This window comes from Neophocaena asiaeorientalis, unplaced genomic scaffold (assembly GCF_003031525.2).
Source record: "Neophocaena asiaeorientalis asiaeorientalis breed wild unplaced genomic scaffold, Neophocaena_asiaeorientalis_V1.1 scaffold275, whole genome shotgun sequence".
In the NCBI taxonomy this organism is placed as follows: domain Eukaryota; kingdom Metazoa; phylum Chordata; class Mammalia; order Artiodactyla; family Phocoenidae; genus Neophocaena; species Neophocaena asiaeorientalis.
Genome location: NW_020173679.1, coordinates 3,831,390 through 3,849,104, shown reverse-complemented (window position 1 = coordinate 3,849,104; position 17,715 = coordinate 3,831,390). Strand labels below are relative to the sequence as shown.

The window sequence follows — 17,715 nt, the reverse complement described above, 5'->3', positions numbered from 1 at the left end:
GATAAATTAATTTTGTTAACCCTTAATTTGAGAAAGTACAATGTCCTATTCACTTAGTACTAGTAATACTACTTTTGCTTAATGATATGGAAAAAAATTTATTGATGGGAAAATTGAAACCCAGTCATTTCTAGGAGGCTTGGCAGTGATGACTTGTGGTTCTACCTTGAGGCTTTTATCATAGTAGTTTGTATTTTTTAACTCACGTATCTACTTTTGGCTCTTACTGGCATAGGTTTATTTCTTTATGTTTCAAACTGCAGAAAGCTCTGGTAACTTCATAAAGTTTTTAATCTTTTGCCTTATGTGAGAGCTAAATAAAAATGCTATGTAAATTCTATTTTCTTATGGTATTTCTTTTTTTAAAAAGCGATAGCAAATTTGTCTCAGATCCTGGAGTTAGACTTATTCATCTGGCTGGTTTAGAGTTTGTATTGGATGTGAGAGCTGTAGTCTGGGCGCAAATGACAAAAACTGTTGAACCTGTCCTCTACAGAGTGTGCCTAAAGTGGATTAACTGCCTGCACTCCCCGCCCCCCACCCCATGTTATTTGCTTTTAGGATTAAGTCTTCCTCAGCAAGGAGGAGAGAGTACAAAGCAAAATTTCAGAAACCTGTAAATAGCTTTTTATTAATGTATTTGAGAATGCTATAAAAGAACTTAAAACCATAGCAGTCTTGTACATGCAGTACTGAAATAATTTAATATTTCTCACATGGTTCTTGGGCATAATAAACTTGTTCTGACCATGTTGGTAATATTTTCTCCTTGTCTTTCAACTGTGACGGTCTCTCCCTTTGAGGTTTGTATTATACTGAAGAGAGAAATTAAATTTCATTGCCTCTCATTTCCCACATTATTCACAAAGAGCCTAAACTAACAAGACTCAAGTAACTTATATTTCTTTATTAGTCCTTCAAAAATTTAAAAATTAAAATTACCTGGGAAATTATTTTGGATGTCTATTTTTTCCTAAAGATTAATTTACCCATGAGCCGGTGGTGGTAGTAGTAGTAACAGTAATAGTAACAGAGCATTCCACTTCATTTATGGATTGCTGTCATATTCCAAACTCTGTTAGCCTGTGTGTTATTTTTTTAACCTCTTAACCTTGTGTTATTATTTCCATTTTACAGATGTAGAAACTGAGGCTTAGCAAGAGGTTAAGTGACTTGTCCAAGGATACATGCTGTATGTCTGAGCCAAGATTTGAATCGAGATCTCTGAATCCAAAACCCATATATCCACTATTCTGTTAATATTACCTTAAGTCATTTGTGTTTACTAGTCATATTTCATTTGGAAAAAATTGTTCAGATTTTGCACAGAACGAAACATTGGTCTTTCGGTGGCATGTGGTGATAAAAGATTGTTACTTTTACTTCCACATTCCCAGGCTGGTATTTGCTGTCTTCTGCCATCTCTGAAGGTAGAGTATGAAATAGATGTGGAGAAGGTAGGGTGTCTAGAAATCCCAGACCTGAAATTTAGACCTTTTAATTATTGCCATTTGTTAATTTTAAGAAGTTTTATATGCGACTCATTTCCTGTTTGATTTTTTTTCCCCCCTTCTGTAGCACTGATTCCAGCAGTAGTTCAAGTGATGACTCTCCAGCCCGATCAGTTCAATCTGCAGCAGTCCCAGCACCCACTTCCCAGTTGCTTTCATCCCTGGAAAAAGATGAGCCCCGTAAAAGTTTTGGGATCAAGGTTCAGAATCTTCCAGTACGCTCCACAGGTAGAATTTTGTGTTACTCTACTTTCCTCTCTGCTGCTGTTGGGGAATGAGAGATTGAGCAACTTAAATTCTATACTTTGTACAGAATTTGTTTAAATAGCTCTCTTTCTTATCTGACTGTGTTGGTAATATTTTCTATTTGTCTTTCAATTTGACTCTCTCCCCCTTTTTCTTTTTGTGGTTCATTGATATTTAATGCCGTGTAATAAAAAGCAAGTGATTATAACTGTATGTAGTTTCTAGATTGTTATATATGTAAAGATTGCATGTTAAAAAAAAAAAGATTGCATTTTACTTATACTTAATTATATACACATACATATATAAATACACATTATTACGCATATTATATGCATATACATATACACACATAAAGACTTTATGGTGCGTGTTATGTAAAGAAAGCATGGTTCATTTTTTATTATGAATGTATTTAAAAAAATTTTTTTTGGCTGCGTTGGGTCTTCATTGCTGTGCATGGACTTTCTCTAGTTGCAGTGAGTGGGGCCTACTCTTCGTTGTGGTGCGCGGGCTTCTCATTGCAGTGGCTTCTCTTGTTGTGAAGCACGGGCCCTAGGCATGTGGGCTTCAGTAGTTGTGGCTTGCAGGCTGTAGAGTGCAGGCTCAGTAGTTGTGGCGCACGGGCTTAGTTGTTCCGCGGCATGTGGGATCTTCCCGGACCAGGGATCGAACCCATGTCCCCTGCATTGGCAGGAGGATTCTTAACCACTGCGCTACCAGGGAAGTCCCAAAGCATGGTTCATTTTTGAATAAAAATGCTTTCTGGATTAAGTATTTTGATATTAGGGAAAATTTGGTATGATGAAATTGTAGAAATACTATTTTCAGTTAGATTTATATTGGTCTGGAGTCCTGTGTGAAATAACTTGGATATAAAAAAATTATGATAGGAAATCCACTTCAAAATATTAACATTTTAAATGAGGAAAGTCATGAATAATCACTTTATATAGTTAAAAGCTATACCGTTGTCTTTTATTCCTAATGTTTTTGACTGACATTTGGCCATAATATATTTTTATTTCTATGTCAGGCATATTGAGTATGTGAACAACTGTTAGTAGATGGTCTAAACAACTGTTAGTAGATGGTCAAACCAACAAAGACCAAACTAAGCATTTCTTAGCTAAGTGCATTTTAATGATTACTTAAATTATTTATTAAAACAGCCTATAAAACCTACATACCAGGTTTATGAATAGAGATATTGAGACACAAATGTTGGTGAACTTTTGATTTAGATTACTTTGTAATTTAGGAATGGGCAGGGGTTATAATTGGCTTGTCTTTCTCTACAATTTTATTATTTATTTATTTATTTATTCTTTGCGGTACGTGGGCCTCTCACTGCTGTGGCCTCTCCCGTTGTGGAGCACAGGCTCCGGATGCGCGGGCTCAGTGGCTGTGGCTCACGGGCCCAGCCGCTCCGCGGCATGTGGGATCTTCCCGGACTGGGGCACAAACCTGTGTCCCCTGCATCGGCAGGCGGACTCTCAACCAGTGCGCCACCAGGGAAGCCCTACAATTTTACTTTTTATAATGAAGCAAATTAACACAAGACCTCCAGATAGTATAATTCATCTGTAAAAGCCCTTAACGTTGTTTAGCATGTTACATGCCATTTCCCACACAATTTTATCATCAACATGATGCTTGGAAAACTAGAAATATGGCTTTCTTTCTAAGTCTTTAAAGTTTTATATATGCATATATGTGTTTGTATAGTTTTTATCATGAAAAATTTAAATATACCCACAGTAGAAGGAGTATAGCAAAAATGAACTCCCCTTATACCATACCCCAGATTAAAAAATCATCAATATTTTGCCACATTTGCTTTGTCCGCCTCCCTGTTCCTTCTTTCCTGTTCTTTGTTACCTTTTTATCGTAAAGTAAATCCCTGATGTTACATCATTTCACACTTGACTTAAAAGATCTATACTTTTGTATTTATTTGTAAAATATAAGGGTATTTTCCTGTGTAAGCATGATATCATTCTTACCTAACAAATAACTAGTAATATCTTCTAACCCCCGGTTTATTTTCAGAATTGTACGGTAGTCTCTAAAATTCATTTTTAGAGTTATTTTATTTGAAAAAGTAAAGTTTTAATGCTAGTTAGGTCAAAAATCAGACTAAAGGTTTAGTATCTTACACTTTGAGTTGTAACTAAATTAGAAAAATAAGCAACTTGTTTTTGTTTGGGGATTTAGATACAAGTCTCAAAGATGGCCTTTTCCATGAATTTAAGAAATTTGGAAAGGTGACTTCAGTGCAGATACATGGAACTTCAGAAGAAAGGTATGGTCTGGTATTCTTCCGGCAGCAGGAGGACCAAGAAAAAGCATTGACTGCATCAAAAGGAAAACTTTTCTTCGGCATGCAGATTGAAGTAACAGCATGGATAGGGCCAGGTAAGAGACAAGGAAGCTGAGTTTTAGTGTAATTTTTATTCCATTATATGAAAGGGCCACATGTTATCCTGAATGTGGACAGTATTCCAGCTCTGTTTATTTTATTTTATATTTTTTTAACAATTTAAATTTATTTATTTATTTTGGGCTGTGTTGGGTCTTTGTTTCTGTGTGAGGGCTTTCTCTAGTTGTGGCAAGCAGGGGCCACTCTTCATCGCGGTGTGCGGGCCTCTCACTATCGCGGCCTCTCTTGTTGCGGAGCACAGGCTCCAGACGCGCAGGCTCAGTAGTTGTGGCTCACGGGCCTAGTTGCTCCGTGGCATGTGGGATCTTCCCAGACCAGGCCTTGAACCCATGTCCTCTGCATTAGCAGGCAGATTCTCAACCACTGCGCCACCAGGGAAGCCCCCAAGCTCTGTTTTTTAAAACATACCTTCGGTGTCTTCTGTTTTAAAGAGTGGTTACATTTTGTCATTCAACTTAATAAAATAGGTTGTTTTGGCTAGGAAGGGTTAAAGATTCTTCTGTTTCTGTTAGAGAGCATGCTAACTTTTAAGAGTTGTGAAAGGCAAAGTATAGTCCCTTGTTGAATCCTGCTTTCCCAAAAGGATTGAGTTGATTGAGATAAGGTGATAGTTCCAAGGAGAATGACAACAGAATTATTCTGAATTAGAAAACAGACTATATCAATTTGAGGGACTAGTTAGACCAGTTTTCTTTCCACTATGCCCAGCACAAATTGGATCTGTTATTCTAGCTTCCATGACCTTGAAAGATAGTGGCAGAGTGGCAGGACTAAGTCTTTTGAGTGCAACCCGTTGAAAATTTCAAGGGGACATTTTATTGTTTGAACCTACCTGTAAGACCTATCTATTCTAAGGCAGGAAGTCTTGTCAGCCATGACTTGGGTCAGTGTTTTTCCTGTTTCAGAACCACCTGCAGTGCTTGTTTAGAATACAGACTCTTTGATCATACCGCAGCTTACTGGTTTAGAATTTGCATACTCAAGTTTTAAAAACCCCTGATTTACTTGTGAGTGAATCTGTAGAAGAATGAATAGAAATGTTAAAATTATGCATTCACGTTAAGTGTGTGGGACAGTTGAACTTTAAGACTAAAACTTTGAGTGGAATTTATAGGGTAAACATAGCCCATTTTCTTGGAATATTCATTTTATGTGACAATTAAGAGGAAAAAAATAGAATTTCCCTGATAAGAATGTGTCATTTGTATATTAAAACAGGCACAGTCAGGGTTGTTAGAGTGAAGACTATGAAGTGTACATAATTTTATGATAAAACAGGAATTCAAAGACATACTGTTTTTTCAAAGGAATTATAAGTTATGCCTTCACATTCCCTCCTCTGCCAAGTTTGAGATGTACTGCCCTAACTTGTACTGGGCTAAGAGCAACTCAGGAGTTCTTATTTAACACAATTGGAACAGCTCAGAACTGACTTTGAGGAATAATATTTAGAATGTCGTATCATCTCTATAAGTTTTTAGAGCCATATATAATTATTAACTAGTGAGGATCTAACTCAGGGGCATTATCAATAGGTGACTTTCTAATCTCCCAAGTAGTGGGCTTAGCTTGAGATATTTATTGTAAAAAAAAATCATTTTACCTAATTAGTTAGCACCCAGGATGTTAATTGGGGCTTTTTAACCACTTGCCACTGAAGATGTTGAGAAGTTTGATTGGTTCAAGCATCGGAGAGCTGAAGGTACTTTTTCCAGATCGGACAGCATTGAAACACCAGTTTAAATGGGATATGTGAAAGCTGAGTTAGGGACACTTGGTTGGAATTATGCTGTTGGATGGTTGTCATAAATGTTTTATATTGAAACGTATGGAGCTGATTGCTTCCTTAGGTCAAGGACGTCTTGGAATTAAAAAGATCCAAATCCAAGAAACCTAACTCTGTAGACAGACCTCTGGTGGCTTCTAAGATTGTGCTTTTGTACTCCTATGCACAGCATTACAATCCCCTAAATATGAAATTGCAGGATAAAACAGTCTTTTCAATGATGTGTAGGACAGTAAGACTTAAAACTGGTCATGAAGGTTGAATAGATTACATGTGGAAAAGCCACTCCCTCCCTCCCCGCAACTGAATTTCTGATTTTGAAATTTTAAGTGGGCTATTTGGTAGAAATGAATTCATTACAGATTTTAATGGTTGCAAATCATGCTTTATCCTTCTCATTCTGCTTTTTTTTTTTTTTTTATTCTACACCACGTGGCTTACAGGATGTCAGTTCCCCAACCAGGGATTGAACATGGGCCATGGCAGTGAAAGCCCAGAATCCTAACCGCTAGGCCACCAGGGAACTCCCCTGATTCTGTCTTTTGAAGTACAAACCTCAAGATGTGCCTGAATTATTTTTTCCTTTTTCTCCTTTTAAATGAAATATTCCTAAGTATGTGCCCTCTGTTAGTTACATAATTTTAAGAAGACCTAGTTGAGCTTAAAGTGAGATATACCCCTGAGAAATAAGATGAAAATGTAGAGATAGGTGTATGAGTGCTGGACAGTTTCTGGGTCCATCTGACTGAAAAAGTATGTACTCTCTGATGACACAGGTAAGATTAAGCTGACCTGCCATTATCAAACTGGAATCAGGAGTGAGATGTGTTCTGGCTGAGTTCACCCAACATCTCAGAAGTTGAGTCTTTTTAATACCGGTGTTGTCATTGACCTCATCAGTAATGTTTCAGTGGCTGGCACTAAACACTTTGATTTAGTCAGGTTGATCAAATACTAACTTTTTGGGATGGGTTTGTTTTACATTAAAAAAGAGAGCGAGAACATACAGGCTGTATTATAATTACTATCCAGAAAACGTTGAATGTCTCTGACCTAGACGAAGTTAATAAATGGAGCTTCAGAGAGAGCCTGTGATTGAATTAGACGTTGAACCAGGGCTTTTGATCATAAGAAGTAGAAACCTTAAGAGTCATTGAGTCTCTTTCTGTTTGTCATTGGGTACCATGCAACACCAAAAGAAGATATTTCATAAGCGTTACTTCAGTCAGTTTTCATACAAGTAGTATTCTTGTATTTAAAAATTGCTGCATTTAGACAGTTGGGTATGGCAAACATAAAATGCTAACTATTTTATTAAATGTTGAAATGTAAATTAAATAATGAAGCTGGACTATTTTTAGCTGAATTTTATGTTTATTTCAGATTATACTTTTATACTGCACATTCAGAGCCTGCCACATAATTTGGGAACCTATTTTTTGCTGGGGATTAAAACCTATTTCTGTATTAGTGATTATTTTTTAAAACAAATCAACTTAGATTGAAATTCAGTCTTCTTTTCTATTTTAAAGATCAGGGTGTTAACTTTCTCTTAATTTTTTGGACAAGTTTCTCTAGCTCTGTATTCTTCTTTTGATTTGGAGCTGTTTCTGATGGTGTATATAATTTTTCAGATTATATGAGAATTAGTCCCAATATTTCAGAGATCTGATTTTTTAAAGTAGATTTTCCCATGATATATGAATATCTTAAAACACTCTCTGTCCCCATCCCACTTACAGAAACAGAAAGTGAAAATGAATTTCGCCCTTTGGATGAAAGGATAGATGAATTTCACCCCAAAGCAACAAGAACTCTCTTTATTGGTAACCTTGAAAAAACCACTACTTATCATGATCTTCGCAACATCTTCCAACGCTTTGGAGAAATTGTGGTATGTTTTGTTTTGTTTTGTTTTGTTTTTACAATAAAAACAGTGTTAGATCTTTGTCATAAAACATAAAGCATAGCAGAGATTATATTTGGAAAAACGATACTTAGATGGTATAATGAATATTTTTCCCATTTGCCCTATGTGTTTTTTTTTTTAACATTTTTTTATTGGAGTATAATTGCTTTACAATGGTGTGTTAGTTTCTGCTTTATAACAAAGTGAATCAGTTATACATATACATATATCCCCATATCTCTTCCCTCTTGCATCTCCTGCCCTATGTGTTTTTAACTGCTGCTAAAAGATGATCTGGCAAAACCCAGCAGGGACTGCTTTATGTGTGTATGTAAAAATATGTAATTGTCTGTATTTTGTTTACATATATATTTTCCTTTCCACTTTTCTTATCTTTGTCCATCTGGTGCTGTCTTAATGCCATCTCTAGTCCTGTGGGTTGAAAGGAAAATCTGGAAGAGAAAACGTGTTTGTAAGAAAGAAGCAGCAGATTAGTGTATGATTATTTTTATCACAATGCACATCAGAAGTACCTTGGGGATTACTAGAATGTGGATAGCATGCTGGACACTCAGTTCTATTTTGAAATTCTAATTAGAATCATTTTTCAAATTATGCAAGTCATTGTTAGATTTAGGGATAGAAAGATTTTTCTATTCCCCATGACTTAAAACTTGAGTCAAATTATAGTGAAAATAGTTTGGTTGCAGCTTTGTACCCTTAGGATATACTATTTTGTTTTGTGTTTGAAAAAACAGGGAAATACTTATGTTTTCCTAGATTTTCTCTATATTAATAACAGTGAAGAAAGTACTCTAGTATATTTGGACTTTGGAGAGTAAAAAAATGTTTTGGATAGAAACAGCTATTGTTAATCTTTTAAGGGTGTGTGTGATGTCCATTTATCCATCTGTATTTATACACTAATGCTCTAAACAAAAGATTCTTAATTTTTTTAATGGCATAATCTAGTCCTGTGAATAAAACATTACTTGTGCTTGTGGCTGAGCTAAACCTCATCTTTAGGGGCTTGAGGCAAGAGATTGAAGTGGTTGGTAGAAGTGAAGAAAAAAAGAGAGAAGCTGTATATTTAGATATACCAGCAAAACATTCATCTTTCTTTTTCAATTATTTCAACTTTTCTCAGTTTCGTATTTTTGTGAGGGTAGTGTATACTCTTTTTTAAATTTAAAGTCATTTATTTATTTTATTTTTGGCTGCATTGGGTCTTTGTTGCTGCACGCGGGCTTTCTCTAGTTGCGGCGAGCGGGGGCTGCTCTTCATTGTGGTGCGCGGGCTTCTCATTGCGGTGCCTTCTCTTGTTGTGGAGCACAGGCTCTAGGCACGCAGGCTTCAGTAGTTGTGGCTTGCGGGCTCTAGAGTGCAGGCTCAGTAGTTGTGGCACATGGGCTTAGTTGTTCCGCAGCATGTGGGATCTTTGCGGACCAGGGCTCGAACCCGTGTCCCCTGCATTGGCAGGCAGATTCTTAGCCACTGCGCCACTAGGGAAGCCCAGAGGGTAGTGTATACTCTTAATTCCAGCTCTACTGCCTACCTGGATGAGTGACTAGACGCTCAATTACCTATCTGGGCTCCAGCTTCTTCTGTCTTTATACCACGATCTGTTTTTTAATTTGCTGTTTGGCATTCATGAGGCTTTGAATTGATAAAACTTTCAAACATACTTTTATTGAATGTAGCTGCTACTATAAATTTTGGAGGAGTATAAAAGTTGTATTTGGGCACATGGATACATTTTCATCACCAGGGTTGCTAAAAATGGGATGATTATTGTGTTTTAAGAGCTATGCTTATCAATAAGGTGGACATGTCAGTACTCTGTTTGAAAACTGTTATCTTACCATGTTTGCAATTGCTCATGATTGTCACTGTTTAATGACATACAGACTTTGAGAACATGGCCTTCTACTTATCCATAACGGATTATGCTGTAGCCAGAAGCACCTATTTAGTGAATCTACCCACCAATATTCCTTTGAAACATTTCTCTTAAGTAGAGCTATCCTGGGTTATTACATTCTACATAATGATGAAAACAGCTTCTGTTTACCATTACTTAGAAAAATTTTGAGTGTAAATTATTGCTTTTTTTTTTTTTTAAAGACCCATCAAACAGCTCTTTAAATGCATTACTCATTTTGCTCTGTTTCAGGTTTTGATTATTGGCTTGTGACCCTTAAGGAGGCTTAGATAATCACAATACATAATCTGCACTATATGGCCCAGCTCATTATTGTTTAAGTACAAGTTTTGCCATCCAGGTGTCTGGTTTCTTTGGACCATTTTCCTGTGTAAGCCAGGTTTTTTCACTACCTCCTTTTAATAGGCAGGACCGGAATGTCAGATGTGACTACAGGTTTTGAGCATTCCAAAGAGATGGGGGTATTCCTTTATAGAGTGTTTCTTTAACCCAGGGATGGTGTTCTAATGCATCTTCACGGAGTAGTTCAGGTATTTATATAATCCATTCATTCTGGTTATGAGAGATTATTACCACATTTATCATCACCAGGTTTGATTCAGTTAGATATACTGATAGAATGAGTCTTCTAATTTAGGATTGCGTATTTTAAATCATTTTTTGAAAACTTGATTTCTTTATCATTCTTACTCTTCTCAGATACTATATTTTAAATGGCTTACCCCTAATAAGGATTTTAGATATTGCAGAAGAGAATTATTTCTTAGATTTTCATTAAATAGGCTGCTTTTTTTTCTTCTCATAAATGTCTCTTAACACAGGTGTTGTGGATTTAAAATTTTGAGTTTTGAGTTGCGCTGCAGTTGCTCTTCTGCAGAGAGCTTCACGTGAGAAGGATTTCATGGTTTGTGACTACAAATGCTGTGTTGAATAGTTTTTTAGGCTGTTAATTTACAGTTGCATTAAGATGTATAATTGTAACTAAGAAAATGATTTGGGGGAATATGACTATTTTGAGAAATATGTAGCTCATATGGACTTGGTTTATTCTGATTTATTTTTTTATTGGCATATCACTAAGTGGTATCCATCCATTGGCTTTTTCAGGATATTGATATTAAGAAAGTAAATGGAGTTCCTCAGTATGCGTTCTTGCAATACTGTGATATTGCCAGTGTTTGTAAGGCTATTAAGAAGATGGATGGGGAATACCTTGGAAATAATCGTCTCAAGGTAAAGGAATTTACATAAGTTATTGTGCTGTTAATAGTCGCTGCGTTTTTTTTAAGATTTGGAGTTTTCTGTTCATATGTCTAATTATTTAAAATTATAGTAGTACAGTTAGATAACCATAAAGGTGATAAACCTCTTTGCATCCTTATCCTGTTATACTGTAATCTGAGTTAATCCTCGCTTAGCCAGGCAGGATAATTTTTGTGTCAGTTTCTGTTTGATTTTAACCTGATGGTTCCCACTTGAGGTGTTGGTTTGATAAGATTCCTACAGAAGACAAGTTTTCGCAGAATTTTGTTGTTGAATAATTGGTGACTTAACTAATAGAAATTTTGCCTTTTGTATTCAGCTGGGTTTTGGAAAGAGCATGCCTACAAACTGTGTGTGGTTAGATGGGCTTTCTTCAAACGTATCGGATCAATATTTAACACGACATTTCTGCCGATATGGGCCTGTGGTGAAGGTAGGTGGGAGGTTTGGTTGTGTGGTTTAAAGTTACTTCTGACTCCCTTTTTTTGATATTCTGTCCTTTCAGTCCCAGTTTCTAGTACTGACTTTTTCTTTTCTTTAGTAACTCATACATTAAAATTCTCTTTTCCAAAATTGGGTTTAGAAGAGCATTTGCATCTATTAGCTTATGATATGAGTATTTTTTTTTTTTTTTTGATATGAGTATTTTGAGAAACTATCTAGAACCTGCCAAAATGATTAATTTTGGAACTAATCTGCATAATACTGTTAAATAGAATATTTCTTAGGGATTTCTGTAACTTTATCTCACATTAGACAGTCTAATTATATAATTACATTCACACTAACATGTAATTAGACTTGATTTTTTTTTAAACCATGATGACTTTAAAGGACACACAATAGAATACTCATCTAACCAATGTTTGTTATGTAACACGTTCACAAACATAACAGGGAAAGGGTCTCTGGACCCCATTCCATTATGTGAAGGTAAAGATTTTAACTTCTTGAAAGCAGGTTCACACTGTGGTAGGTATGTTGCATAGCTTTGACTTTCTTTAAATGTAGCTTTTGTTGTTTGAAGAAGCACATCTTAAAGACTGTTTAGTATAAATTAAAAGTCCAAAAGCTTTAAGACAGTGCTGCTTATGACCAGAATTCATTGCAACTTACTGTGTTTTTCTTATTTTTCCTTCGCTATAGTGTAGTTTTTTCTTTTTCTTTTTTTTGCTGAAGTACAGTGGATGTACGATATGAAATTTATGTTGATTCAGTACTCTTTACTTTTTTCCCCCTTTTTCAGGGGTGTTGTTTTTTTGAGCCAAAATGAGTCAGTCAACATAAAATAAAGAAATACAGTAAAATAAAGTAAATACAGAAAAACAAAGTAAAGGCATAATATACCTCAAGCCACAATATCCATGGTTCTAAATGGTCCCTACGACATTTTGTTGTGTTTTCAGTATAACATGCATCATCGGAAAAGCCTGAAATTTTTTCTAGAATAAAAAAAAATATATATATTTTCTTAGCAGTGTCATTGTGATTTAGAATTTTGTTGGGACTGACACTAAGTCTAGTGGATGAGCCTCTTGTTTTTTTTTTGTCGTCGTTTTTTTTACAGGTGGTGTTTGACCGCTTAAAAGGCATGGCCCTGGTTCTCTACAATGAAATTGAATATGCACAAGCAGCTGTAAAAGAGACCAAGGGGAGGAAAATCGGTGGGAATAAAATTAAGGTGTGCAGAATGACTTCAAACAGAAGCAAAACAAAATCGTGTTCAGATCCCAGCCTCTTAATAATTGGCATTTTGTTGGTTTACAGGACATGCGGTATATATGGCCTCAGTTTCTAAGGGCGATACTACATTTTTTATATTTGGCTAGCTACTTAAGGGCACAGTGTCTTTTAAACCATTAGCCACAGAACCTTCCCTAAAAATCCTCTCATTCAAGGATGTGTGCTTCTCTATGCCCCAGGTACCTGATGCTCACTTGTGTGCTTTTAGTGCAGGCTGGCCCACAGTCACCTGTGGGTTTCTGCACACCCAGGAGCTCCAGGTATCAGTCCAGCTTCTTGAACGATCCTCTCTTCATCTTCTTTCCTCCTCTCCTAAAGAGTGGGTAACCACTGAAAGCACGATATTTGTCTGGTGTTTTTGTTTAGAAACTTTTGTTTATGATAGTTTGAAGGAATTTTTGCACTTAATAACTATGACAGTTAGCTTGAAATCAGTCTTTTCGAAATAAGATATTGATAGATGGTGGGTATCATGCTTTAAGTGACTCTGAGGCCTGGCTGTGAGTAAAGTTCAAATGTTCTTCCATATTTTATGTTCTAACTGTGTGGTTCCAGCAAATTATGCACAATAGATTACTGGATTTAGTTGGTCTGATTATTTAATTGACAACCTAGAATCATGATAGGTATGTTTCAGTTTTCCATATTGCTTTTTCCACTCCTCAGAATTGGGTTCTAGAACTTTAAATTGTACTTCTTTATCAAGATTTGTGTAGAATTTGAGAGCGATTTCAGGTTAAAAAAATACAGTTTTAGTTATGAGGACTGTTTCACTTAGATAAGTTACTTTTTCTTGAAATTTATCCAGAAGGCTATGTTGGGAAGAATTTTTCAAATTTGGTAACACTTTCCATCATTAAAATCTGAAACTTGGATTAAACACGCAGTGTTCTTTTTTTTTAAAGGTGGATTTTGCAAATCGGGAAAGTCAGCTGGCATTTTATCACTGTATGGAAAAATCTGGTCAAGATATCAGAGACTTCTATGAAATGTTAGCAGAAAGAAGGTATGTATTTTAAACCTATCACCATAGCTTGAATTTTAAAATTTCTAATACGTAAAATTTAGATGGGATTAAATTTTGTTTTTTACCCCTTATTGCTACTCTCATTCCCCCCAAACTTATCCCTTTTATCCCCACATACAGAAAGAAACACATAAAAAACACATAAAGGGACTTCCCTGGTGGTCCAGTGGGTAAGAATCCGCCTTCCAACGCAGGGGACACCGGTTCGATCCCTGGTCTGGGAACTAAGATCCCACATGCCGTGGGACAGCTAAGCCTGCGTGCCGCAACTACTGAGCCTGCATCCTCTGGAGCCTGCGTGCCACAATGAAAGATCCCGCATGCCGCAACTAAGACCTGACGCAGCTGAATAAATATATATTTTTAAGAAACAAAACAAAAACAAACACACATAAAAACTGATTTTTATGGATCCAGTTTTCATGTAGCTCATGGGAGTTGGGGTATTTTCTCCCTGAGAATACTCATTAAAAGAGTTACTGTTTTCCAGATTATAACTATGTACAAATCATTTTGCCTTACAGTTTAAAATTAAATATAACTTGTTGAAATGCATTGTAAACTTTTTTTTTTTTAATTTATTTTGGCTTTGTTGGGTCTTCATTGCTGTGCGGGCTTTCTCTAGTTGGGGCGAACAGGGGCTACTCTTCGTTGCGGTGCACAGGCGTCTCATTGTGGTGGCTTCTCGTTGCAGAGCACAGGCTCTAGGCACGTGGGCTTCAGTAGTTGTGGCACATGGGCTCAGTAGTTGTGGCTCGCGGGCTCTAGAGTGCAGGCTCAGTAGTTGTGGCACACAGGCTTAGTTGCTCCACGGCATGTGGGATCTTCCCGGACCAGGGCTCAAACCCGTGTCCCCTGCTTTGGCAGGCGGATTCTTAACCACTGTGCCACCAGGGAAGCCCCGCGTTGTAAACTATTAAATGCCCTGTGAATTTAGTAGTGACAACATCCAGGTTGTCACCACGCGTGAGCTCATAGAATTAATTTAAAAAAATAAAAACTTTCAAAAGACTGTCAAGAGCTTTAAATTCAGATCTCTTAAATTTGTGAATCAGTAAGCCAAAGCTGATATAAATTGGTAAGTTTAGCTGTGTAAAAAGTAAACCTTGGTAATTTCTTGGCGGTCCAGTGGTTAGGACTGGGTGATTTCACTGCTGTGGGCCTGGGTTCAATCCCTGGTCAGGGAACTAAGATCTCGCAAGCCATGAGGCACAACCAAAAAAAAGAAAAGAAAAGTATACCTTACTTCTCCTTGTTAATGTTTTCAGTCATGGGACTGTAGTATTTTTTTCTGCAGCTTGTGGGAACATTTCACAATCATTTAAGGTCTCACAGTCTGAATCAGGCTGTCTCCGTTAGCTTAAAAATTGCCCCAGAACTGATGATTGATTCTTTTTTATACTAAATATATTAAAACACCCTAACAGTGTCACCAGGTTCTTCAGTAGCTGATCACATTTGAAAATGGAAACTATCATCCATATGATGAACCTGTTTGTCCAAACATGTCTCTGATTAAGTCTCCTGGAATGTTACTACTAGTTCTCCACCCCTTTAGATGTGTGTTAGACAAAAGACCGTTTGACAGATGCCTTTAGACACTCAAGTTCAAGTATAAAAGGGCTTTATGACAAGGATGAGGCAAAATCCTGATCGTGCTCCCAGAAACCTGTTGAATGCATTCCCTTTTTACTGCCTCTTCTTGCCACTTCATTTTTGTTTAAATCATAGAAGGTATGTATTTCTTTTTCATTTCCTCATGGAGTATAGTGTAATGGTCATTGAATACTTGAGAGGTGTTTTAATGAAAAATGTCCCCTACAGCCAGATTTCCAAAAGGTTGAACTTCTAAGGTTTCGATGGTTTTTCACTAGTGGATTGGAATCCACATTCTAAATTTCTCTCTCTCTCTCTCTCTCTCTCTCTCTCTCTCTGTGTGTGTGTGTGTGTGTGTATGTGTGTGTGTGAGAGAGAGAGAATGAACATATGTAAGAGAACGTAGGTGTCTGTAGGGAGGGTTCTCCATCTTGGTGGCCCTCATCCCCCACCGCAGCAGTCTGAAGTCATTGTTAATACTTTTAAGTGCTTATAGGAATTCATACCTATAAGTGAGTGAAAAGTGTGTTGATGGTCTAGTGGCACTTAAGACATAAAAATTCCATTAAAATTCTGTGTGCACATTAAATATTTTGCAAAGAACGGTATCTTGTGAGGGCTGGATAATGTTGTGTGGGTGTTAATCTTGTGAGGGCTGGATAATGTTGTGTGGGTGTTAATCTTGTGAGGGCTGGATAATGTTGTGTGGGTGTTAATTTTTGTATGTTATCACTTAAATTCACTCACTTTACTGATGATCTGGCTCTGGCTTTGTTCTTTGGTTCTTACCTGTGGTTATTTATCTCTGTTGAATGGAGTTTATCTCCTAAAGTGGGAAGCAGGAGGGTGTGCGACTTCACTGTGACCCAGTTTTGCCCCATTTGGTTTCAGATGGCAGTGCTTCTGGAATGCATTCCTTGCAGTAGAACTTGAGAATCTTTGCCCTTTCCATAGAGTGGAAGGAAGTCATCCCACTGAATAGTTGATGAATAAGTTGGGGGGGGGGGAAGCTTTGCCCCTAATGACAGTTCAGGTCAGGAATGCGAATGATGATCCATTTACATAGTGCCCTGCAGTTTAAAAATAACATTTCTTTTATTCCCTCAAATACAGTGTCAGGGAAATAGGGCTGTGGCTCTTGTCATATATTACTTATGGTGGGAACTGAAGATCAGATGACTTTGCTGATAAGGTCATAGGCTAGTAAGTGGTTGGGCTGAGGGTAAACCCAGGGCTCCTACCTGCTAATGCATTGAGCCTTCCAGTTTACCAAAGTGATTCTCAAGACATTTATAGGGTCACATTATGCTTTAGATGAATTTCCCACCTACTTACGGTGGTTTGGATATTGTGCAGTCATGGGAACAGAGTTCTCTGAAAACCTGACATTTCAAAGTTCCTCAGAGCCCTGCCAGAGCCTTTTGTGTATAGTACCAGTGTGCAGTTGTATTGTCCCTTGCATAAGTTGAGTTCCTTGGTGGCAGGAATGCTCATTTCTTTTGGTAGAGCCTGGCAAAATATGTACAAAATCATCATCTATTAAAGTGAACAGGGCAGCACTAATGTTTACACGTATACCTTTTGACTTCTGTAACTTTTTTTTTCTTTCATATTTTGGATATAGTTTTAGTTTGCTTATTTTAGAAAATATCTGGAAACCATTTTTAAACGTACTTTTAATGCAGGCAGCAAACTAGTGGCCATTCTAGGTGTCTTAACCACTTTATATTAGAAAGTTAGGGAATTCCCTGGCGGTCCAGTGGTTAGGACTTGGCACTTTTATTGCCAGGGGCCCAGGTTCAGCCCCTGGTCAGGGAACTAAGATCCTACAAGCAGTGCTGTGGCCAACGGAGAAAAGAAAGCTTGTAGTGTGTTCACCTTTACGTAATGAAAGGGATGCTTCCTTGGAGTTTGTATTTATGATGGTAATGAGTTAAATTAGCCTAATTTCATTCCTAGTAACATCTATTTGCAAGATGGCTGGCCAGTATTGAGGCAAAGAATCTGATTCCTGTGGAACTGTAGAAGGATCATCTTGAATCCAATCAAGTCAGATATCATAGCTATGTCATAAACTATTCTCTTTGAAATGAGAAAGCTCAGTATAAATACATATAATAATGTGTTATTGATGCTTCCAGTGTTTGAATGGTAAGTCTAGATGCTTCATTTGCTATTGAAAATGGGTTAGAACATTGCCCAGTAGCAACTTTGACATATTTTTCTAAGGTTCATTTTTTTCAACAAAT

The 17,715-nt window shown here is 37.0% G+C and overlaps 1 protein-coding gene across 1 annotated transcript in view; it reads left to right on the top strand.

Annotated features, from left to right (window-relative positions):
* SPEN (spen family transcriptional repressor) overlaps positions 1-17,715 on the top strand; it is a 53,737-nt gene that overhangs the window by 24,139 nt on the left and 11,883 nt on the right. Inside the window, exons 2-8 of the mRNA XM_024749691.1 lie at positions 1,579-1,739; positions 3,975-4,175; positions 7,729-7,880; positions 10,945-11,070; positions 11,420-11,533; positions 12,668-12,781; positions 13,749-13,849. Of these exons, the coding sequence (XP_024605459.1) occupies positions 4,142-4,175; positions 7,729-7,880; positions 10,945-11,070; positions 11,420-11,533; positions 12,668-12,781; positions 13,749-13,849 (641 nt within the window). The 5' untranslated portion in view covers positions 1,579-1,739; positions 3,975-4,141. The remainder of the gene's footprint in view (positions 1-1,578; positions 1,740-3,974; positions 4,176-7,728; positions 7,881-10,944; positions 11,071-11,419; positions 11,534-12,667; positions 12,782-13,748; positions 13,850-17,715) is intronic.